Below are 18527 nucleotides of genomic sequence, written 5' to 3'. Positions count from 1 at the left end.
CGTTCCCGCACTGAGCTAAGCACATGCCCAGAAGAGGCAGCGCGTTAATTTGAACTGGCTCTGCAGCAATTGTATAGATTGGGCACTTTAATGAGGCTTTTTTGAAGCTTTTATCAAATAGTTGATTGAATCATCTTTATATAAAAAGCCCCACTGATGCACCTGATCTATACAGGTGCTGCAGAGCCAGGTCAAACTAACATGCTGCTGCTCCCAGCAAAGCACAGTTTTGTTGTTTTTTTCATGTCTGCAAGCAGCCAAAGTGACAAAACCCTTGAGAAATGCACATTTTGTGTTATCTCACTTTTCCAAAGCTAAAGGTGACCTGGCAATTAAGGAAACAAAAGATGAGTACACAACTTTGAGATCAGAGATCTGCACAATAATCTGCAGCCCAGCCCTCACTGCTTGAGGAAAACCAGGTGCAATTGTCTTTGTTTACAGTGGAGTGAGAGTGTAAAGAATCCTGTCCACCATATACAATGAAATGTTGATCCTTTAACTTCAATTACTCACATAGGCTTTTGATTTACATTTCAATAACACCCAATTTTGTTTGAAAAAAGGACATTTATTGTGGATTAGCAACTACTCATTAAAAATATATATCAATTACATGGTTCACCTTAAAAGGGGAGCATTAAATCCTGTTTGAAGTGAATGTGAGGTTCCTATGAAATGGTAAATTTACAGCCCTGACAGGGGAGGTCTGATACAATGAGACAGAAGTCCTCGCCCAAAAAGAAAAAAATATTACAAAACAAAGAATATTAAGAGCTAGTGAAACCTGCTGTTTGTCCGTCAGTTCTCAAGATAGTTCTCTAAAGAAAAAAAAGGCTTTCCAAAAAGGTAAATGTGAGTTTTAACTCTGTTGTATTAATAAAGGCAACATATACACTGTAAATGTCTACATGGACAGATCAGTTCTGCTTATCTTATTCCAATGGGAATGCAGCATATCACTGCCGTTCCACTGAGCGTCTGTCAACATATTTTTCCAATATTTATCTGATAAAAGTTTGACTAAGACACCTAGTTACCATACAAGTTAAGTCCTTAGGAGCAAAAACATTGTTACAGGAACAGCATTTGTTAGCACAAGATAAAGTTGTCTTAAAGGCAGACTTCAGTGTATGGGTTCCTCAAAGGGAGTCCACTTTTTCATAGGCCTGTTTAAGGAGACTCAACATGTTCCTCATCTCAGCTGAGCGCTGGATGGTATTCAAGTTCTGCAAAACTCCTGTCTGGTTTGGGATCTTCAAAATCTCCTCCTAAAGAAGGAAGAAAGGAAGGAAACATGAAAAACATACGAGGGGAACACAAAACAGATTTATTTCCATCAGGGGTTTCACCCAATCAGACTTTCCAAGACAGCCCCATATACCCCAGATCAAAAATACAGAAAGCATAAATTATCCTTACTTAGCACTTAAATAGGAATAGTTCAGGAGGGACCGTTTCAGAAACTGCTCTCCGTGGCCACAGATAGGACAAGCTGGTTGATCTTTACTTGAACCATTTGATGGAATATTCAAGCACAACTATACTGCTCTGGTTAGGAGGGAAAAGTGAAAACCACTGCACCCGAGGGGGCAAAGTATACAGTTTCTGTTGTCGCTTCCTCATTGCCAGAAGGGTGTCTGAAAAGATGGTGCCCTTCCCCTGCTCACCTGCAGAATAGGTGCCTCCAGACTGTTCGTTGGTAGCTCTGGGAGGTTGAGCACCCCTCTGCCACTTCCCTGGAAAACCTGAAGGACAGATAAAAATCAAGTCTTCACAAACACAACCACCGTGTTTGTTTTCATGCTACCATCCTCCTAGTTGTTTCATCTTGAAATACAGAGATGACATTAAGAAAGTCCTGGAAATGATCATTCCTTATCCCAAAGAAGTCTCCCCTAAATAAGACTTTTGATGAAGACAGGTTTTTTTTGGAGCTGGTCAGAACAACCACTCTGTGGCTCAATACAGCAAGCTTTGCTATAAGTACCATTTTAGCCTTGTTTTCCTCTTCCTCTAACTCACTCCGGAGCATCCGAATTTTGTCCTGCAGACTCTGAATATTCTCATCTGTGTGCTCTGCTGCTTGCATAGCTTTCTCAATTTCTTCCTGGGTCAAAACGGAAAGTGGAAAATAAGCATACAAAAAGCCAGCAAAGCATTCATACACCAAACACTACGCTAGGATTCAATCAAGCATGGCCTAACTTTACCTTTCCTAGACACAGAAAAAAATCTGAACAATCAAGAAATAAGAAATCATTAAAAGATCATCCCAATATAATTTCGAAGGATCAGGAAAACAGCTCTAAGAACTGGATGCCAATCTCTGTGTCTGGGTCAGTGAAGCCTAGAAGAATCAGCTTCACCCTCTCCCAGCATAGCTTCTTCACTGTTAGATACAGCTGTTCCAATGTGCCAAACAATGCTGGATACAGTCTTGCTGAAATGCCACTGTGAAAGCCACCTTATGCATCTAGACACTTTTTTGGAGGAAACCAACCAGGAAAAAACATTCTGGGAATCTGTAAACTATATTTTAAATAAGTTTTATGAAATATGGGTGTCAAGTTCTAAGACTCTATGTAGAGACGCATAGCTTTTTTGACTCACAATGACAGACATACTGAACCTACGACCTATTAGCTATAGTTCAGAGGTACAAGAGTTTGTTGCCAACCCAAAAATTCAGGTTATTTCTAAGCTGAAAGTTAGACACAGTCCCAGGCCCATGTTCATACCACCCACACTGTAAACTCTATCCCCATATCCTGGTGCAGGTCTACAACAGCTCCATAAGCTCTCTTCAAACTTCCCAGTAAACACACATCAGCCACAACACACATCCCTCCATACATGAGTATTTTAGGATGTGGTTGCAACACAGCCACATGCTGCAACACATGAATACCTCAAAACCTTCAGTTACTCATTCACAATGCCCTGCTCCTGTCTTTCAGTCATTTGGCTCTAGTCCTCTTCCCTTTAACTTTCCAGCAACTAGGTTGTCCTTTTACTCCCTGTTCAGCATTTAAACTCATATACGTTCCTTACAGATTTTTCCATAGTGATTAGCACAACCCAGGGCAATCCCTGCTCTTTTTAATGAATGCTATCTCATTTGGATGAGATGCTGTCTGGCCTGAGCTGCATAACCAAATTATTTTGAACATATGGAAGAAGAAGCAGCACCACAATGATATCTCTAACAGTCAAACAAACAGCATGTTCGCTCAGCTAAGCATTCACTAAACCAAGATTCAGGGCTCTGAACCTAAAGTTGTGAAGCACTTCTACAAGGCTGCTAGAGACACTAACTAGCTGGTCCAGTGATACTCCAGCTACGTACCCCTGCTATATAGAAGTGGATAAGGTACTTGCCTGCGTGTCGAAGCACTAAGCTCCTACTTCCCCTTACCTCATTCAAAAATGGGATCCCTAAGTGGCAAAGAGGCAGACAATGATTACCAAATTGTGCCAGAATGCAACTGCTGAAAGAAAAAACTCTGGGCACAAGCATGACATCAATGGACCCAGCGTAGCTGGAAAGCCCACTCCTTGAAAGCCAACTATTGTCACAAGTACATCCCTGATACTTTCTGATAAACAGCTTTCATAGCAGCAATGCAAACCACCACCACTGAAACCATTGTTGGTCCTCCCATACCTGCAAAGCAATGTGCCTCCCCTACTCCGCGCTAGTTATGCTCCAGAAATGCAGTTCTGTGCTTGGAGTTAGGTCAGCAATGGCAGAATGTACCATTTGGGCCAAATCTGGTTTAAATGCCTCCCAATCTGTTATCTGATGGCCTGCTACCATTTGCATCCTCTAATGAACCCTGAAGACCACTCAAGGGCATCTTTCTGAGACTAGCCAGACTTGGGCTGCAATCATGGAATACCCCAATGGATCCATAGTTGAGTCACACTGCTATAAACATGCTTAATGAAGGTGCGTGCTGGGCTAACAAAGTTGCTTGCTATAAGGACCACAGTAACTTCTGCCCCAGGCTTGTGGCAGAAAGACAACTTGATTGTAAACTATTTCCTAAAAGGATCCCATGCTGCATAGCGTAAAGAAGCCTGAAAGACAATGTGGTGCTTCTTGGAACTTGTGGGCAGCGCTATAAGCATGGATTTAATATGTAACACATTAAACACCGTGCTTGAGTGACGGGTGGGTAGCATGATACAGACCCACATAACAAAGACTCAGAGGAAAAATCTGTAGGAGCAGCCATCACAGGACAAAGTTAACATTAAAGTCACTATTTGCTTTGTCATTTAAGTCAATAATAAAGGTAAAACCTTGGGAAAGAATAGGTTTGGATCAGATCACATGCAATGGGAGCAGGCTGGGTCTGCCATCTGCTTACAGAAGCACTTCTACTCTTTGCTTTTTGGGGGAGGATGGGGGGGCAGGGGAAGATAGTGAAGGAATACAAAACTTCACAGTGGGTTTCTCCCACAAAACCAAGGGATACCTCTTGCTCACTCCTACCTCTAGGAATGAATAGAGGATGCAAAAATCCAAGGGAAGCCAGACACACAACTCAAAGATATTTCAGAATCTTCCTGCTTAAGGTGCCAACAAACAGAAAACCCTCCCTCCTCCATGCCCTACACCACAGGGTGTTGATCTATCCAGTTACCCAGCTCATCTGTGGAAGGTCCGTATTGGGTAGATTAGCTCCTGGAGCATGAGAATATGGAATAATCCAATCTTTGTATAAAGACTGTAGCTAATAGGAAGAAAAGCAGGGAGAGCTTTTATGGTCAACACAGTCTGAGTCCTGGTGGTCATTCATGCCATCTTGCCAACATTCACAATGAAACTTGATGGGCGGAAGAGAGAGAACACACTATATATTCTGTAGCCCTCCTGTGACACTACATGCGCCACCCTGCACACTCATCTTCAGAGTAAATAGGGCATGAAATTAAAAACCTCCCTGTAGATTTTGAAGGGATGAGAAAATTAAAGTACCGATCAGTCAGATCAGAGAATCACCCTCGTGAAACCCATCTGTACTTCAAGTTCATAACCAAATACCAGCAGGAAACAGGTAAGATGATTATTAGTGAATTTGCTTCAACCCAAAACACTACAATAAGAATAATGTCACATCAGCAACTTGCTCAAATATTACCGTGGTACAAATGAGAACAAATTTACAAAGGGCCCGATAAAAGAGGTGAACAAGAACAGAACAAAACGAAGAGATTAAATTTCCTTCTTTTCCCAGAAAAGTGTATTGTCACCAGTGCATTCTCCTCCAACCCAAGTCGATTTTGCTTCCACTAAAAATTTAGCCTGTAATGAGGAGCACTACCACAAGGACAGATATTCTTTATTCCCTTTTCATTCCCTCTTTAGTCCTATACTTCCCTTACCTTCAGTAAGGCCAACGACTCTTCATTGGATGCGAGCTTCTGTTTTTCCTGCACCTTGAGGTTCACTACATTTTTCAAGTTGCCGAGCTTCCCCGAAGGCACCTTTAGGTTCTTGAAATGTCTCTGTAGCCTTGATTATAAGGAAAGCACAACTCATTGGTCACTTTAAAAAAATGAAAAGGTAACCCACAAATAACCCAGCTGGGGAGAAGTAATATTCACCAGCAGCCAATTCCAGAGCTGCCATTTTTGAAATAAAGTGTCCAAGATATTTAACCAAGAAAGAAATGAGAGAGTACAAACACAGAATGGAGAGCTTAGAACTTCAGAGGTCTAAACTTGGCTATCACACTGATGAGCCTTGTGGTCCACATTCAGCTGGCTGAATTTGCCATCAGTAAGAGAACTAATGACTATCCCCAGGTCTTCATTAGAATCAACTAATGTGTCTCAAGTGCAAAAGCTCAGCATTATTATTTAAACCCTGAAAGAAAAGTTTTGATTGATTACTTGATTTTCACTGAGGATTCTTATGCATAAAGCAGGCTTCCTGCCTGAGTTTGATATGGGTGCCAAGAGGTCTAGTGATTTTGCCCAGGTCACAACGCAAAAAAGTCTTTCTTTTTAAGTAGAAACGAACTGATATGAAACAATTTTCACAGTTAGTACTTGTTCAGACATCAGTTTATTATCCACAAAAGCCCAAACCCTCATTTTGTTCAAAGGAATGCAATTGCTCATAAAAGTCTTTGCCGTTTTAGTACTAAATCATTACAAATCTTCACTGAAGTAATTTCTGGTTTTAAAAGCCCAGGGTGCAAGTCAGAGACAGTACTGTAGCCAAGTGAGGACCAACCTTTTTGGCCAGTGTGCCACAAATCTGCCCCACACCCTCCACAACTGCCACTCCAATTGTCTTTCCTTGACTGAACAGCTGCTCTGCTTTCTGGCCCCTGCCTTATCTCCCACTCTGCTTTCTGCTCCCTGATCTGTGCTCCTTAGCAGAAAATTGCAGCATATCAGGTATCTGCCCTATCTGCTGGTTATGTCATTAACCAGTCTGCAGCATGCCACTTGCTGGCCACCCCTGCTGTAGCCAATGTTCTTAAAGACACTGACCTGTTTCAACAGCATATTGCCGCTGTGAAATATTTACACAGCCTCCCTATAAAATTCTGCAACAGGATTAAAGTGTCAGTATTTACATTAAACGAATACTAAGTTTGTGCTGGTTTTCAACACTATATCCCCACTTTCAGCTACAGAGTTCAAAATAAGCAGGGCCCTTAAGTGCCTTCACTATAAAAGACACTAGATATTAGGTTTGGCTTGTGGCTATGTTCCCTGCCTATGAATCTATTTCTAAGTAATGTCTGATCTAGTCCCACTTTTTGATACAAGACTAATAGCAATTTTATCGGTTTCCAAAACGGGAATATTTCAAAGGAGTAACCCAACACCATAACTCATGCCTTTATTAAAGATGGTGCACGGTGTAGAGATGCATGACAGAACAACTTCTTCAGGCTTTAAAGGAGCCATTGATTTTGAAGGCATATAAGACACCTGCGGTACAATTTACATATAGGCTGACATTCCACAATCCCCACTGAGTTCAGCTGATGATAGGGAAATCAGCACTTCTGAAAAAAACAGGCCCAAGATTCCTTAATTCAGCACCACAAAGACATCACTTTAAAAACTTCTCTCTTAAATATTTAACACACAAAATGTCACATCTAATCAAGACTATTGTTTCGAGTCTAATAGTCTGCTTCTGATAGTAGCCAAAAAAAACCCCAAGATCTCCTACATGTCAAACTATTTTTGAAATAGCACTTAGATACTATGCCAAAACACTTGGCATTTATCCATCCCTCTCCATACATGCTGATGATTGGCAACATAAGTCTAACCCTACTTACTGAACTCCTGGTATCACAAAAGCAGACGGTCATGAATTGCCAAACTGAACGTCTTGCTTTCAGATACAATTCACAATTCTCAAGCATGGAATTTAATAAAGGAGCTCCCAGGAATATTGCTTCTAAAATATGATTAGAGTGAGCCCTGATACTCTGAGCAACAATTATACATCCTCTTCAGTGGAAACTAGATTGGAAAACCATCACAGTATTTGCAATTTCATCAATATCTACGGCAGCACTTTTCATTGCCTGTTACCATCAGGGTTGCCCAGTGTCTGTATATTTACAGCCACTCCATTTTTTTTAAATCCTAAAAACACCTGTCAATAATTTTTTTTTTAAAAGAGTCATCCATAAAGAACAAAGCAACTAGAGCTTGATTGAAGCTCTGTCCTTGGGAAGAAGATGGAAACAGTGTTGAAGGGCAAACAGAGCACAGCAATGTATGTCTGAGTGAAAGCACAGCACCCTGCCTGGAGCTCTTTTCAGGGCTTTCAGTAGCTCCCTCGTGTCCCATCCAGCCAGGTGCTCCCACTGCAGCTGTGTCTTGTCTTCTTGTAACACTGCTAAGTTGCAAATAGGCAAATAGTATTTCCTTGGGGTCTGTGCCAGGACAGGGGAAGAAGAGGCATCAGAGGTTAGACTACAGGGTGGGCTGTGGAGCAGCATAGTGTGGGGTGCAGTCCGGGTGTATCAGGGTATGGGATAAGTAGTTGACCCGGGGGGGCAATTATTTCAGCTGGAGTTCTGCTTAATGAGTTTTGGTAAACTGTTGAGGGCCCCAGGGGGCTCACTGCTAGCTACACCACCAGCAGATTGGGGCAGGGGGCTGGGACCTGCCCCTCCCCTGAAGTTCTTTGGGGCAGAGGCAGGTCCCAGCCAGCTCCAGGCTCCATGGGAACGAGGTTCAATTGGTGGGTACCTGATGAGGCCACATAATAAGTCAACTTAAAAGGTGAAAATACTTTAAATCACAGCAGCTTGCTTGTTTAGTGGAGTTTCTCAGAATCACAGGGCATTCGTTGATCTGTTGTACTCATCTTCTTGGGGCATTTTATGTTGATTTTGACTGAGGCCAGACAAAATAGATTACTAGTATTTGCAGATATTCTGCAAGTAGATTCATGTTGTCACCATGGACATGTTTCCTTTTTTTTTTGTTTTTTTTTTTTTGTTTGTTTAAGTTTCTATTGGATTATTTGTTGAAATGTTTAATTTAGAAAGTCTGATTTTCTGATTTTCTTGTATCAAGTCAAATATTTGATTTTGAAAATTCAGTTTAAAAAGTATTTACATTCTGACCAATCAAGTGAGTGAAAAACACATCCCATCCAGGTCAAAAGCTAAAAATAAAAGAACAATAACAACAACCATCTGAATATTTTAACATTTAAACAGGAAAAAAAAACCAAGTTTTTGATTGAGAAACAAGAAGTTTCAGAAATTCAACCCTCCTTTCCCTATAAATTCTGTCAGAAAATAAATGCTAGTCAAACAAACGTGGTTAAAGCAAAACAACATAAAAACTATAGCTGCATCATCGCTGTTCTGAAAGACAAATGTCCTCTCTTTTACCTACTTCTAATATAATTCATTTCCTTTCTTACTAAGCAGGGCACCTTGGGCAGATACCCTGCTCTCGGTTCCATCCCTTAAGTCAGGCGGGTCAAACTCAAATCATGAAGCCATAGCAGTAAAATCCATGAACCTGTCCATGCTTCCTCCAAGAGCTGTTTGAAGTGTCAAAGGCTGGGAGCTCCGACTCGGATAATATTCACTATTGTTACTGCAATATTCATCACATGGCCTTTGGCCAGAATGCAAATGAAAAGCACCAAGCTCCTGGCCGCTGTAAGCAAGTCACCCCTTGCTTCCAAACCAGTATTTTCTTCTGAACTTTGCACTTGAGTTTCACCACCAATCCTGCCTTCCTTCCCGCTATGGAGTGAACCCTATCTGTTGCAACCCTCACTGTCCTTTTCCAGTCCACACCAAAGTTGTCCAAAGCCTGGGTCAGGCTGTTGAAAATGTCTTCTCCTGAATGAAGGTCAAGATGATCCCCACTGAGGTTGTCTTTGACTGGCACAAACTCCTCTGTGACATTCAGATCTTGATCCAGATCTGGAACAAACACAGCTCACAAAGAAATGTCACAATCCTTTCTGCTTTCATCAATTGCTATTGAAAAGTTAAAAGTAAATGCATTTGCCTTGTTCTGGAGTTGGTTTTGCAAATTATCAGAGAAGTCACAGATTCTGTCACCTACTGTTTCTTGAGAGGTTGATATATTCACAAGCTTGCAGCTCTCTGAGCACACTCTGTTTTCATCACACATTTCTACTAGAGCTGTCCCACGGCTTTGAGGAAGATTTCTTTTTTGCTTTTTATGCTTTCATAACCACTGTTCGAGTTTACTTACTTTGTCTTCACATCGTCTTGATAAACTTGCTGTGCTTCATGCCGTGGCGGGACTCATAATGTCTCTGCCCGGGGAGCTCTTTAAAAGCAGCCACAGCTTACTTACAAGCCAAGCCAAATACACAGGTTTTCCATTTGTTTCCACAAAGAATTAATAAGATCCTACATTTTATTGGACAGGCAAGGATTTCTGGGGGTGTTGTCTTTTACTCGTCCAACTTTTAGGGCTGTGTGAAGCTTCGGGTGCTGATTCAATTCAGAGGGGATTTGGCCTGATTCGGTGGCCGAATCTCTGAATCAAATCAGGGGATCAATTAAAAGGTCTGAATTGATTCAAAGGTCTCTGAATCAATTTGAAAAGATGCCGAGAGCTTTGGCGATTCGGGCAGTCCCCACCGGCTGCAGCAGGGAGCTGGACCCAGACTCCATGTTGATAAGTAGGGGGCAGAGGAGGGAAGGCTAGAGGAGAAGGAAATGGACCATGGGGGACCCCCACCAGACCCCATCCCCTGCCTGCTCCTGCAGCCCTCCTGAGCACCCGACAATGCCCAATCACTGCCCCAGCCCCACCCACCCCCCGCCAATGGCTGCCCCACCTGGCCCCAGCTCCCAGTTGTTTAGAAAAAAGCCCGCATTCATCAGGTGTTGCCAGGCAGGGGGGAAATCCCAACTTCCCCCTGCTGCCCCACACTGCGTGGGGGGCTCTTCCATGAGCCCCCTGACCCCTACCTGCTCTCCCAGCCCCCCCAGGACTGCCCTGCCCGCCCCAGCTCCCGACCCTTTAAAAAAAACCCAAACAAACCTGAACTCACTGGCTCCTGCAGCAGCCTTGGAGCTTCTGGGGGCTAATGGCAGAGCCCCCCATGCAGCTTGAGACAGTGGGGGCAGTGGGGATCATCCTCCCCACCTGGCAGGAGCCGGTGAGTTGGGGCTTTTTTGTTGCTGTTTTTTTAAAGGGCCAGGAGCTGGGGCAGGCAGGGCAGCCATGGGGCGGGGGGGTGAGAGAGTGGGCAAGGGTTGGAGGGCTCGTGGCAGAGCCCTCCTTGCCACATGGAACGGGGGGGGCAGTGGGGGTCACCCCCCCCCTCTTTCCTGGCAGCAGCCGGTGAGTGCCAGCTTTTTTTTTTTCAAAGAGCCAGGAGCTGGAGCCGGGTGGGACAGCCATTGAGAGCGGGTCAGGGATGGAGCCTGTGTAATTTGGAGATTCAGTTGATTCAGCAGCAGCCGAACCTCTGAATCAGATTCAGCCAAATTGATTCAGGACAGTGCTTCAAATCACCCAATCGAATTGCTGTCCCCCGAATTGACCGAAACCAAAATGAATACCAGCTACTTTGCACAGGCCTACCAACTGTGTAGTCAGGATAAAGTTAGAGAAGCTTTCAAATGCGAGACATTCTTCCTCCAGTTTCCATTTTTCTTGAAAGAGATGGAACTCTGTCTTCTTCAAAGACATGGTATCTGACGTAGTATTTTGTGTTACAGATAACACAAAAATACAAGACGTAACACTTGCCACACTTACTTATTATGCAACAGGTGAATAGTAACATTGTTACAAATATGGGTATAAGTCTTCTAAATAACACCACTACTGTTGGGTTTTCAAACGTTTATCCATTCCAGCTGTTGTGCTTATACAGTGTCTCCTCATCTACACACAACTCTTTGCTTGTGACTGTTTCTTATAAAAAAAACAACTCGGTGCAACCGAGGTGTAACTGGCCAGAATTGCGCCCAGGGCAGTCCTTCATCTCCACTGCCCCACCTCCTTTATCTTCCTTCCAGATCTCTGGCTCTGGAGACTCTGGCAGTGGGTGACATCCCAGAAGCTGGGAGCTTTGTTGTTGAAGGAAGATGTCACCTCATTTTTTCCTGCTGACACTTATATTAAGGAGCCAGAAAATTCACCAATTTTCAGAGGCAAAAACATGCGGTGACATTTTCCCCCAGCAGCAAACAAGACACTTTCCAGAACTAAATTTCTGAGAATGCCCTTTGCTCACTTGGATACACCCCTATGCTGCCACTGCTGCTTTGCTGCCAGAGCTGGAGCCAAAAGGTGCAGAAGGACGGGGAGCATGGGATGTCTGTTCCTGTTGGGCAGCCCCACCACAGGCAGAGCCCAGGGCTCACATGCTTGCCCACTTGTACAATTTGCACCACTTCTATATCATGCTTGAGTATTTCTCAAAATGTCCAACACATCCCCGTGCTCTTCCTTCCATAAAGATTTGTTCACATTACCATGAATTCCCTGGGGGGGGGCAGGTTCCCCCTGATTCTGGTTTGACTTTCAGCTCTAGCTTTTGACTCTTCATCCTGGTTCTGTTAGAAAGAAACAGAATAGTTGAGGATAGGAAAGGGACAGAGACAGGAGGGCTACAACAAAGACAAGCCATGCCCATTGGGCAGTACTAGCACAAAACAAAAGGAGGAGGTGGAAGCTGAGAAGAGAGAAAGAAAAATGGAAACAAAACTGGGCACACACTGGGGGTGATCTAAGTAACCTTGGTCTAGTTCACTAGAGAACACTATCATGTTTTACACTACTAAGGTGAATGAAGCTATCTGCAACTCTTCTTCAACACTGAGCTCAGGGAGAGTCTAACAATCTCAAGAGGGAACTGCAGGAAAAAAAAGATGATGTGCTGGATGACCCACCTCCCTGGGCTGTATATCTGGCTGTATGTTTGAGACCTGTATCTTAAAGGAAGGAAGGTCCATCCACCACTATCACCCCAATTGATTCCTACAGTTTAGCACACTAGTTACTGTAGTCAGTGGCACACAAAGGAGTGATGTGGCCAGCACCAGATTGAACCACCTTTAACTTACCCAGCCAGATTGACCACGTAGCTATTTACTGCATAAACTGGGAACAACCTTTATCATGAGTCCAGAGTAGGACTTGAATGAATGCTTCCGGAGCCATAGCAAAACCCCTTAATCTCCTTGATGCCACACTCCCTAGCCATTGAAACATTGCATACATAGATGTCGTTGTACTGAATTAACACAGGTTTTCACTGAGACAAGAAGCTCTCCTGTAGCATTTGTTCCATTTTACAGTTAAATCAACAGCTGCTTTTGAAATGCTCATACTTATCATACCTTTCCTTGCAGGTCGGAGGATGTGTGCAGGCGAAAATCTTGCCAAAATGGAGCTCTTCCTCTTCTTCACAAGACTCCTCCAGAAGTTCACATTCCACCCTGCCCCTGGTGTTTCCAGCTCAGACCTGGATATCACCCCTGCATCTGGGTTTACTACACCCCCAAAGCCCCATCAGATCTGTGTAGTGCCTCTGGCTTAGGGCTTCTAACCTGGTTTCCCTATCTTATCCGTGTATGTCTTCAGGCCTCCCATATAATTGTGCCAATAGAGAGAAATGCAGGCAGCCTTGAGTACACTTTGACCAGTGCTTTGTTACAGCTCTTTCCTGGCTCCCTTTTTGTCAATGCGTAATCCCACTATTCCAGAGGTCTTAGTGGGGTTCCAAAGTTATAACTGTGTTCAGTATTTTCCATTATATTTTAAAGCACCACAGGAATCTCTATGCTTGTCATTAGATTGATAGCTATGGGACACTTGAAAGCAGATAGATAGATAGATAGATAGATAGATAGATAGATAGATAGATAGATAGATAGATAGATAGATAGATAGATAGATAGATAGATAGATAGATAGATAGATAGATAGATAGATAGATAGATAGATATGCATCCATCCATCCATCCATACATACAGGACACAGGGTCAAATTTCTGATGTAGCTTTGGCATAGAAATCCTCCTAAATCTACATCTTGAGAAACCCCCAAAATGCTGACTCTTGTGCCCTCAAAAGTCAATACCCACTGCAGGGATGATTTTCAGCTGGATAAGAAGTGTAATGGATCTGGGTCATAACCTTGCACCCAGCTAGTCCCAATCAACAGAGCAGGGTAAGTCATCTCCAGAACAAGTAGCACTGGTAGCAAGCCCAAAGCGCAAAGCAGCACCTTGGTCCCAGCAAGGCTGAGTAAGCCATCAGGGCAGCCAGTCCCCAGAGGCAGCGGGACCTACCTGCTCCAGTCTTTGAATGCCAAGCCCAACCTGTAGGCTCCTTGCCCAGGCAAAGGGGGAAGCTCTTGCTGTAGGCCTGCTGTGTGCTTCCTTGCTGGTTTTCTGGTTCTGACTCTTGGCTCCAAATTTAGCTTCTGATCTGGTAAGACCCTTGTCATTCCCTGATTGTAGTTTGACCTTCAGCTCTAGTTTTTGACTCTTTTGACTCCTGGTTAACTCTTGGCTTACCCTGTCTCCAGCTACAGCTTTTGACCCCAGTGTGCTTTGCTTTGCGTATGATTGCTGAATCCAATTCTGACACCAAACTCCTCCATATCTCCAGCTCCCTGGGGAACTGATCAGGACAACACCAGTGCTTCAGGTGTATAATCATTAGGCAAGACTACCCATGTCCTGCTTTCAAAACTTTCCTCTCTGTCCCTGCTACAAACTTACTTCAGCTGCTTTAGTCTTCTTTTGTAACTAAGCTGGTTGTGATGCTTTGCTTCATTAACACTCCTGAGCATGGTCCTCTCTAATATCTACCTGCTCTAGGTTGCAGAGATTTTCTTGCTATCTCCCAGTGATTTGGGGGTAGGGCAAGGCAGGAAGACTGAGAAATCAGTGTTCCAAACCTCTTTTTAACCAACACCTGTGGCATTTGCCAAAGAGTCTGTGGTTCTAGGAGTGGCCTTCTTCATCATCAACAGACTCATCGACAACCCTTTCCTTGACCCCTGGGAGTGATCATCCTTGACCATGAGGGATTGCTGCCACACCAAGGTATATTAGGGCTCCAACTTGCTCTTTACACAGAACTCCAGGCATACTGACATAGCTAATCCAATGATAGAAACAGATGTCACCAAATGAAGTGGATCAGCTATGTGATGTATCGTGGCACAGCTCATTTGCTTCATTGGACAAAACACATGCTGCTCCTTGTCTCACCCTTGATGGTGTAGTGCAAGGGATGATGTGATCTCCCCACTTTCCCTTTTCAGATTCCCCAGTGATCACCAGGGACAGGTCTAGCCTAGTGGGGAGGGGTCTTTCCTTGCCCAACCAGACTTAGGGTCTAGCTGAGTGGGGGAAATGGGTCGGGCTGGGTCTGGCTAGGCAAAGAAAAGCCCTAGTTTCCCTGCTCAGCCAGAACCAAAGCACAGGTCTGACTGAGTGAGGAACTTCAACATCCTCACTTATGGAGAGACACCCTGAGATTCCCCTGAGTGCCCATATATAAAACAGAGGAAGCGAGCAAGTGCTCTGGGACCCTGAGGGTCCCTCAAGCCTCCAGAGCAGCCCAAGGCAGTGGGAGAGTGCAAGCAGCTCAGGGCATTTGTACCAGTGGCAATGCATAGGGAGTGCACAGGGGTGCATGTTCACCCCCTGAGAGCACCAGTGCACCCTCTGACTGGCCATGTTCACTGCTTAGGCAATGGGCAGGAGTGGCAGGTGGAAGCACTGGTGCCCACCCTGCAAGCGCCGGCAGATCGCAGTAGTCACTCCCAGAAGTGGCCACAGCCACTCCCAGAAGCAGCTGTAGTAATTTGCTGCAGCAATCAGCCATCAGGATCGGCTACAGTCACAGGGGGGGCACATGCCCCCCCTAACTAAGGCAGCACCAGTCACCCATGACTTGTACTCTTCCACCACAGAGCTTCCTCTGAGTGGCTCAGAGCCTTGGGACCTGCTCATGACCATGCCACAAAAAAAACCCTCCTGCTCCCCTGCCCCAAGTGTTGCTCTGATCCCACTCCCCACAGGCATACCCAATACCATTTGCATGGGATACAGCAGCACTCTGGTATCTGCAGGGCCTCATGTGGTAGCATATTCACAGCCCATGATACTCACAGAGTGACTTGCACCCTTGGGCACCTACATGCCTGGGGCTGTCACTGGAGCATCCTCGTCCTCTCTCACTGGGCTGCCCTTTCAGTGGAAACTATCAGGTTACACAGAGATTTGGGAATCTCCATCCTTGAATGTTTTTAAAATCTGACTAGACAAAGCCTTGGGTGGGATGTAGTTGAAGGAGGTCCTGTTTTGAGCAGGGGGGTTGGATTTGATAACCTTCTGTGGTCCCTTCCAACCCTCATTTTCTACAGAACAAGAGGGCAGTACCTGCACCTACTGGAGGCCTCAAATGCCTCTACACAAATGCTTAAAGCATGGGGAATAAGCAAGAGGAGCTGGCCCTCCTGCCAGCTAGCAAAAACCCAGACCTAGTAGGGCTCATGGAAACCTGGTGGGATTCTACCCATGACTGGGCAGTGGACATCAAGGGCTACAGGCTGTACAGGTGAGAAAGAGCAGGGAAAAAAGGGCGGAGGGTATACTTCTCTACATCAAAGAGCAATACACATCCTCCAGGATCAGGATGGGGTGAGAGGTGGGGCAAACTGAGGCGTTCTGGGAAAGAATGCAAGGGGGTCATGAAGAAAGGGACTTGATAGTGGACATCTACTACAGACTGCCTCACCAGGGCGATAAGCTGGACCTGGAACTCTCAGGTCAACTCACAGAGGCTGTAAAGTCAAGGATGTGGTTGTCATGGGTGACCTAAACTACCCAGACATCTGCTGGGAGGAGCAGTCAGCCAGGTCTGACCACTCATGTAGATTCCTAGCTGGGATCCAGGACCTCCATCTATCCCCAGGAGGTGCATAGTCCCACCAGGGGAAATGCCTTGCTGGATTTGGTCCTTGCCACAGGCGATGACCTGGTGAGGGGTCTCTGGGTACTCAACTACCTGGGTGACAGTGATCATCACCTGCTGGAATTTACTATCCAGCACAGGGTGGTGAAAGCAAGCAGTAAGGCAAAAGTCCTCAACTTCAGGAGGGCTGACTTCAATTAACTAAGAAGATTAGTAGGAGAGGCATTGGTGTCTCGGAGCCTCAATGAGATGGGAGTCCAAGATGGGTGGTTGTTCCTCAAGGAGACAATCCTCTGAGCAAAAAAGGGAGTCAGTCCCAATGCACACCACTATGACCCATGCCAATTCCAGTAGGTCCAGATTTTTTTCACCCTAAGGTGCTGAGGGAATTGGCAGGGGTCATAGTGGGCCCCTGGCAGGGCTGTATGAGCACTCATGGGGCTCTGACTAGGTACCAGAGGATTGGAAAAGGGCCAATGTGGTCCCTATTTACAAGAAGGGGAGAAAGGAGGACCCTGGCAACTGTAGGCCAGTCAGCCTTACCACAGGCCTTGGGAAGACCTTTGAGAAAATCATCAAGGAGACCATCTGCAAGGGCCCAGCAGGGAAGGTAATGCTCAGGGGCAACGAACGTGGGTTCATTGAGGGCTGATCCTGCCTGACTAATTTGGTTTCCTTTTATGATCAGGTCACAAAGTCCCTGGACAAGGGTGTTGAGGTGGATGTTGTCTTCCTGGACTTTAAAAATGCCTTTGTCACAGTTTCCCACCACATTATCTTAAAAAAAACTAAGTAACTGTGGCATTGATGCCTACACAGTCAGATGGGTGTCAAATTGCCTAGATGGTCAAGATGCAGCTGCTAGATGCAGTTCAACAAGGAGAAATGCAAAGTGCTGCACCTAGGGAGGAAAAATGTCCAGCACACCTACAGCCTAGGGAATGACCTGCTGGGTGGCATGGAAGTGGAAAGGGATCTTGGAGTCCTAGTGGACTCCAAGATGAACATGAGTCGGCAGTGTGATGAAGCCATCAAAAAAGCCAATGGCACTTTATCGTGCATCAGCAGATGCATGACAAATAGGTCCAAGGAGGTGATCCTTCCCCTCTATCGGGCACTGGTCAGACCGCAGTTGGAGTACTGCGTGCAATTCTGGGTGCTGCAATTCAAGAGGGATGCGGATAACCTGGAGAGGGTCCAGAGAAGGGCCACTTGTATGGTCAAGGGCCTGCAGACCAAGCCCTACGAGGAGAGACTAGAGAAACTGGACCTTTTCAGCCTCCGCAAGAGAAGGTTGAGAGGCGACCTTGTGTCCGCCTAAAAGTTCATCACGGGGGCACAGAAGGGAATTGGTGAGTATCTATTCACCAAGGCGCCCCCGTGGGTTACAAGAAACAATGGCCACAAGCTAGCAGAGAGCAGATTTAGATTGGACATTAGGAAGAAGTTCTTCACAGTTCGAGTGGCCAGGGTCTGGAACGGGCTCCCAAGGGAGTTGGTGCTCTCCCCTACCTGGGGGTCTTCAAGAGGAGGTTAGATGAGCATCTAGCTGGGGTCATCTAGACCCAGCACTCTTTCATGCTTATGCAGGGGGTCGGACTCGATGATCTATTGAAGTCCCTTCCGATCCTAACATCTATAAATCTACGAATCTATGGTTGCACCCAGAGAATGGTGGTGGATGGGTCATTTTCGACCTGAAGGGATATGGGCAGTGGAGTCCTCCAGGCCTTGGTCCTGGGGCCTGTACTGTTCAACATCTTTATCAGCAATCTGGATGTGGGTGTGGAAAGCACACTGTCCAGATTTGCTGGCAACACCAAGATGTGGGGTGAGGTAGGCACGCTGAAGGGGAGGGACAGAATCCAGTTAGATCTAAACAGATTACAGAGGTGGGCAGATGAGAATAGGATGGAATTCAATGCAGACAAGTGCAAGGTATTGCATCTAGGGAGAAGGAACCAGCAACACACCTATAGGCTGGGGAACTCCCTTCTTGTCAACATGGTGGCAGAAAGGGATCTTGGAGTCATTGCTGAATCCAGGATGAACATGAGCTGCCAATGTGGGGAAGCAGT

General features: G+C 45.3%; 1 protein-coding gene across 1 annotated transcript; it reads right to left on the bottom strand.

Moving 5' to 3' along the window:
- Positions 1 to 550: 550 nt before the first annotated feature.
- Positions 551 to 12938, bottom strand: LOC132247633 (centromere protein Q-like). Its single transcript, XM_059720230.1, has 5 exons — positions 12855 to 12938; positions 5395 to 5524; positions 1991 to 2110; positions 1671 to 1748; positions 551 to 1271 (listed from the first exon to the last, which is right to left on the bottom strand). The coding sequence occupies exons 3-5, from the start codon at positions 2090 to 2092 to the stop codon at positions 1143 to 1145; spliced, it is 309 nt and encodes a 102-aa protein (XP_059576213.1). The 5' UTR covers positions 2093 to 2110; positions 5395 to 5524; positions 12855 to 12938; the 3' UTR covers positions 551 to 1142.
- Between the last annotated feature and the right edge of the window lie 5589 nt (positions 12939 to 18527).

The sequence above is a fragment of the Alligator mississippiensis genome, unplaced genomic scaffold, assembly GCF_030867095.1.
Source record: "Alligator mississippiensis isolate rAllMis1 unplaced genomic scaffold, rAllMis1 scaffold_27, whole genome shotgun sequence".
Lineage (NCBI taxonomy): Eukaryota > Metazoa > Chordata > Crocodylia > Alligatoridae > Alligator > Alligator mississippiensis.
Note: the sequence above shows the minus strand (reverse complement) of the source record. Positions and strands in the feature narration are given on the sequence as shown.

Bases quoted from the DNA above. Each gene is read 5' to 3' on its own strand.
- LOC132247633 (XM_059720230.1), bottom strand. From the start codon at position 2,092: ATGCAAGCAGCAGAGCACACAGATGAGAATATTCAGAGTCTGCAGGAC. The intron at 1,749-1,990 runs GTACTTATAGCA...TCTGTCCTTCAG, and splicing joins AGGAAAACAAGGCTAAAATG to GTTTTCCAGGGAAGTGGCAG. The intron at 1,272-1,670 runs GTGAGCAGGGGA...TTCCTTCTTTAG, and splicing joins TGGAGGCACCTATTCTGCAG to GAGGAGATTTTGAAGATCCC.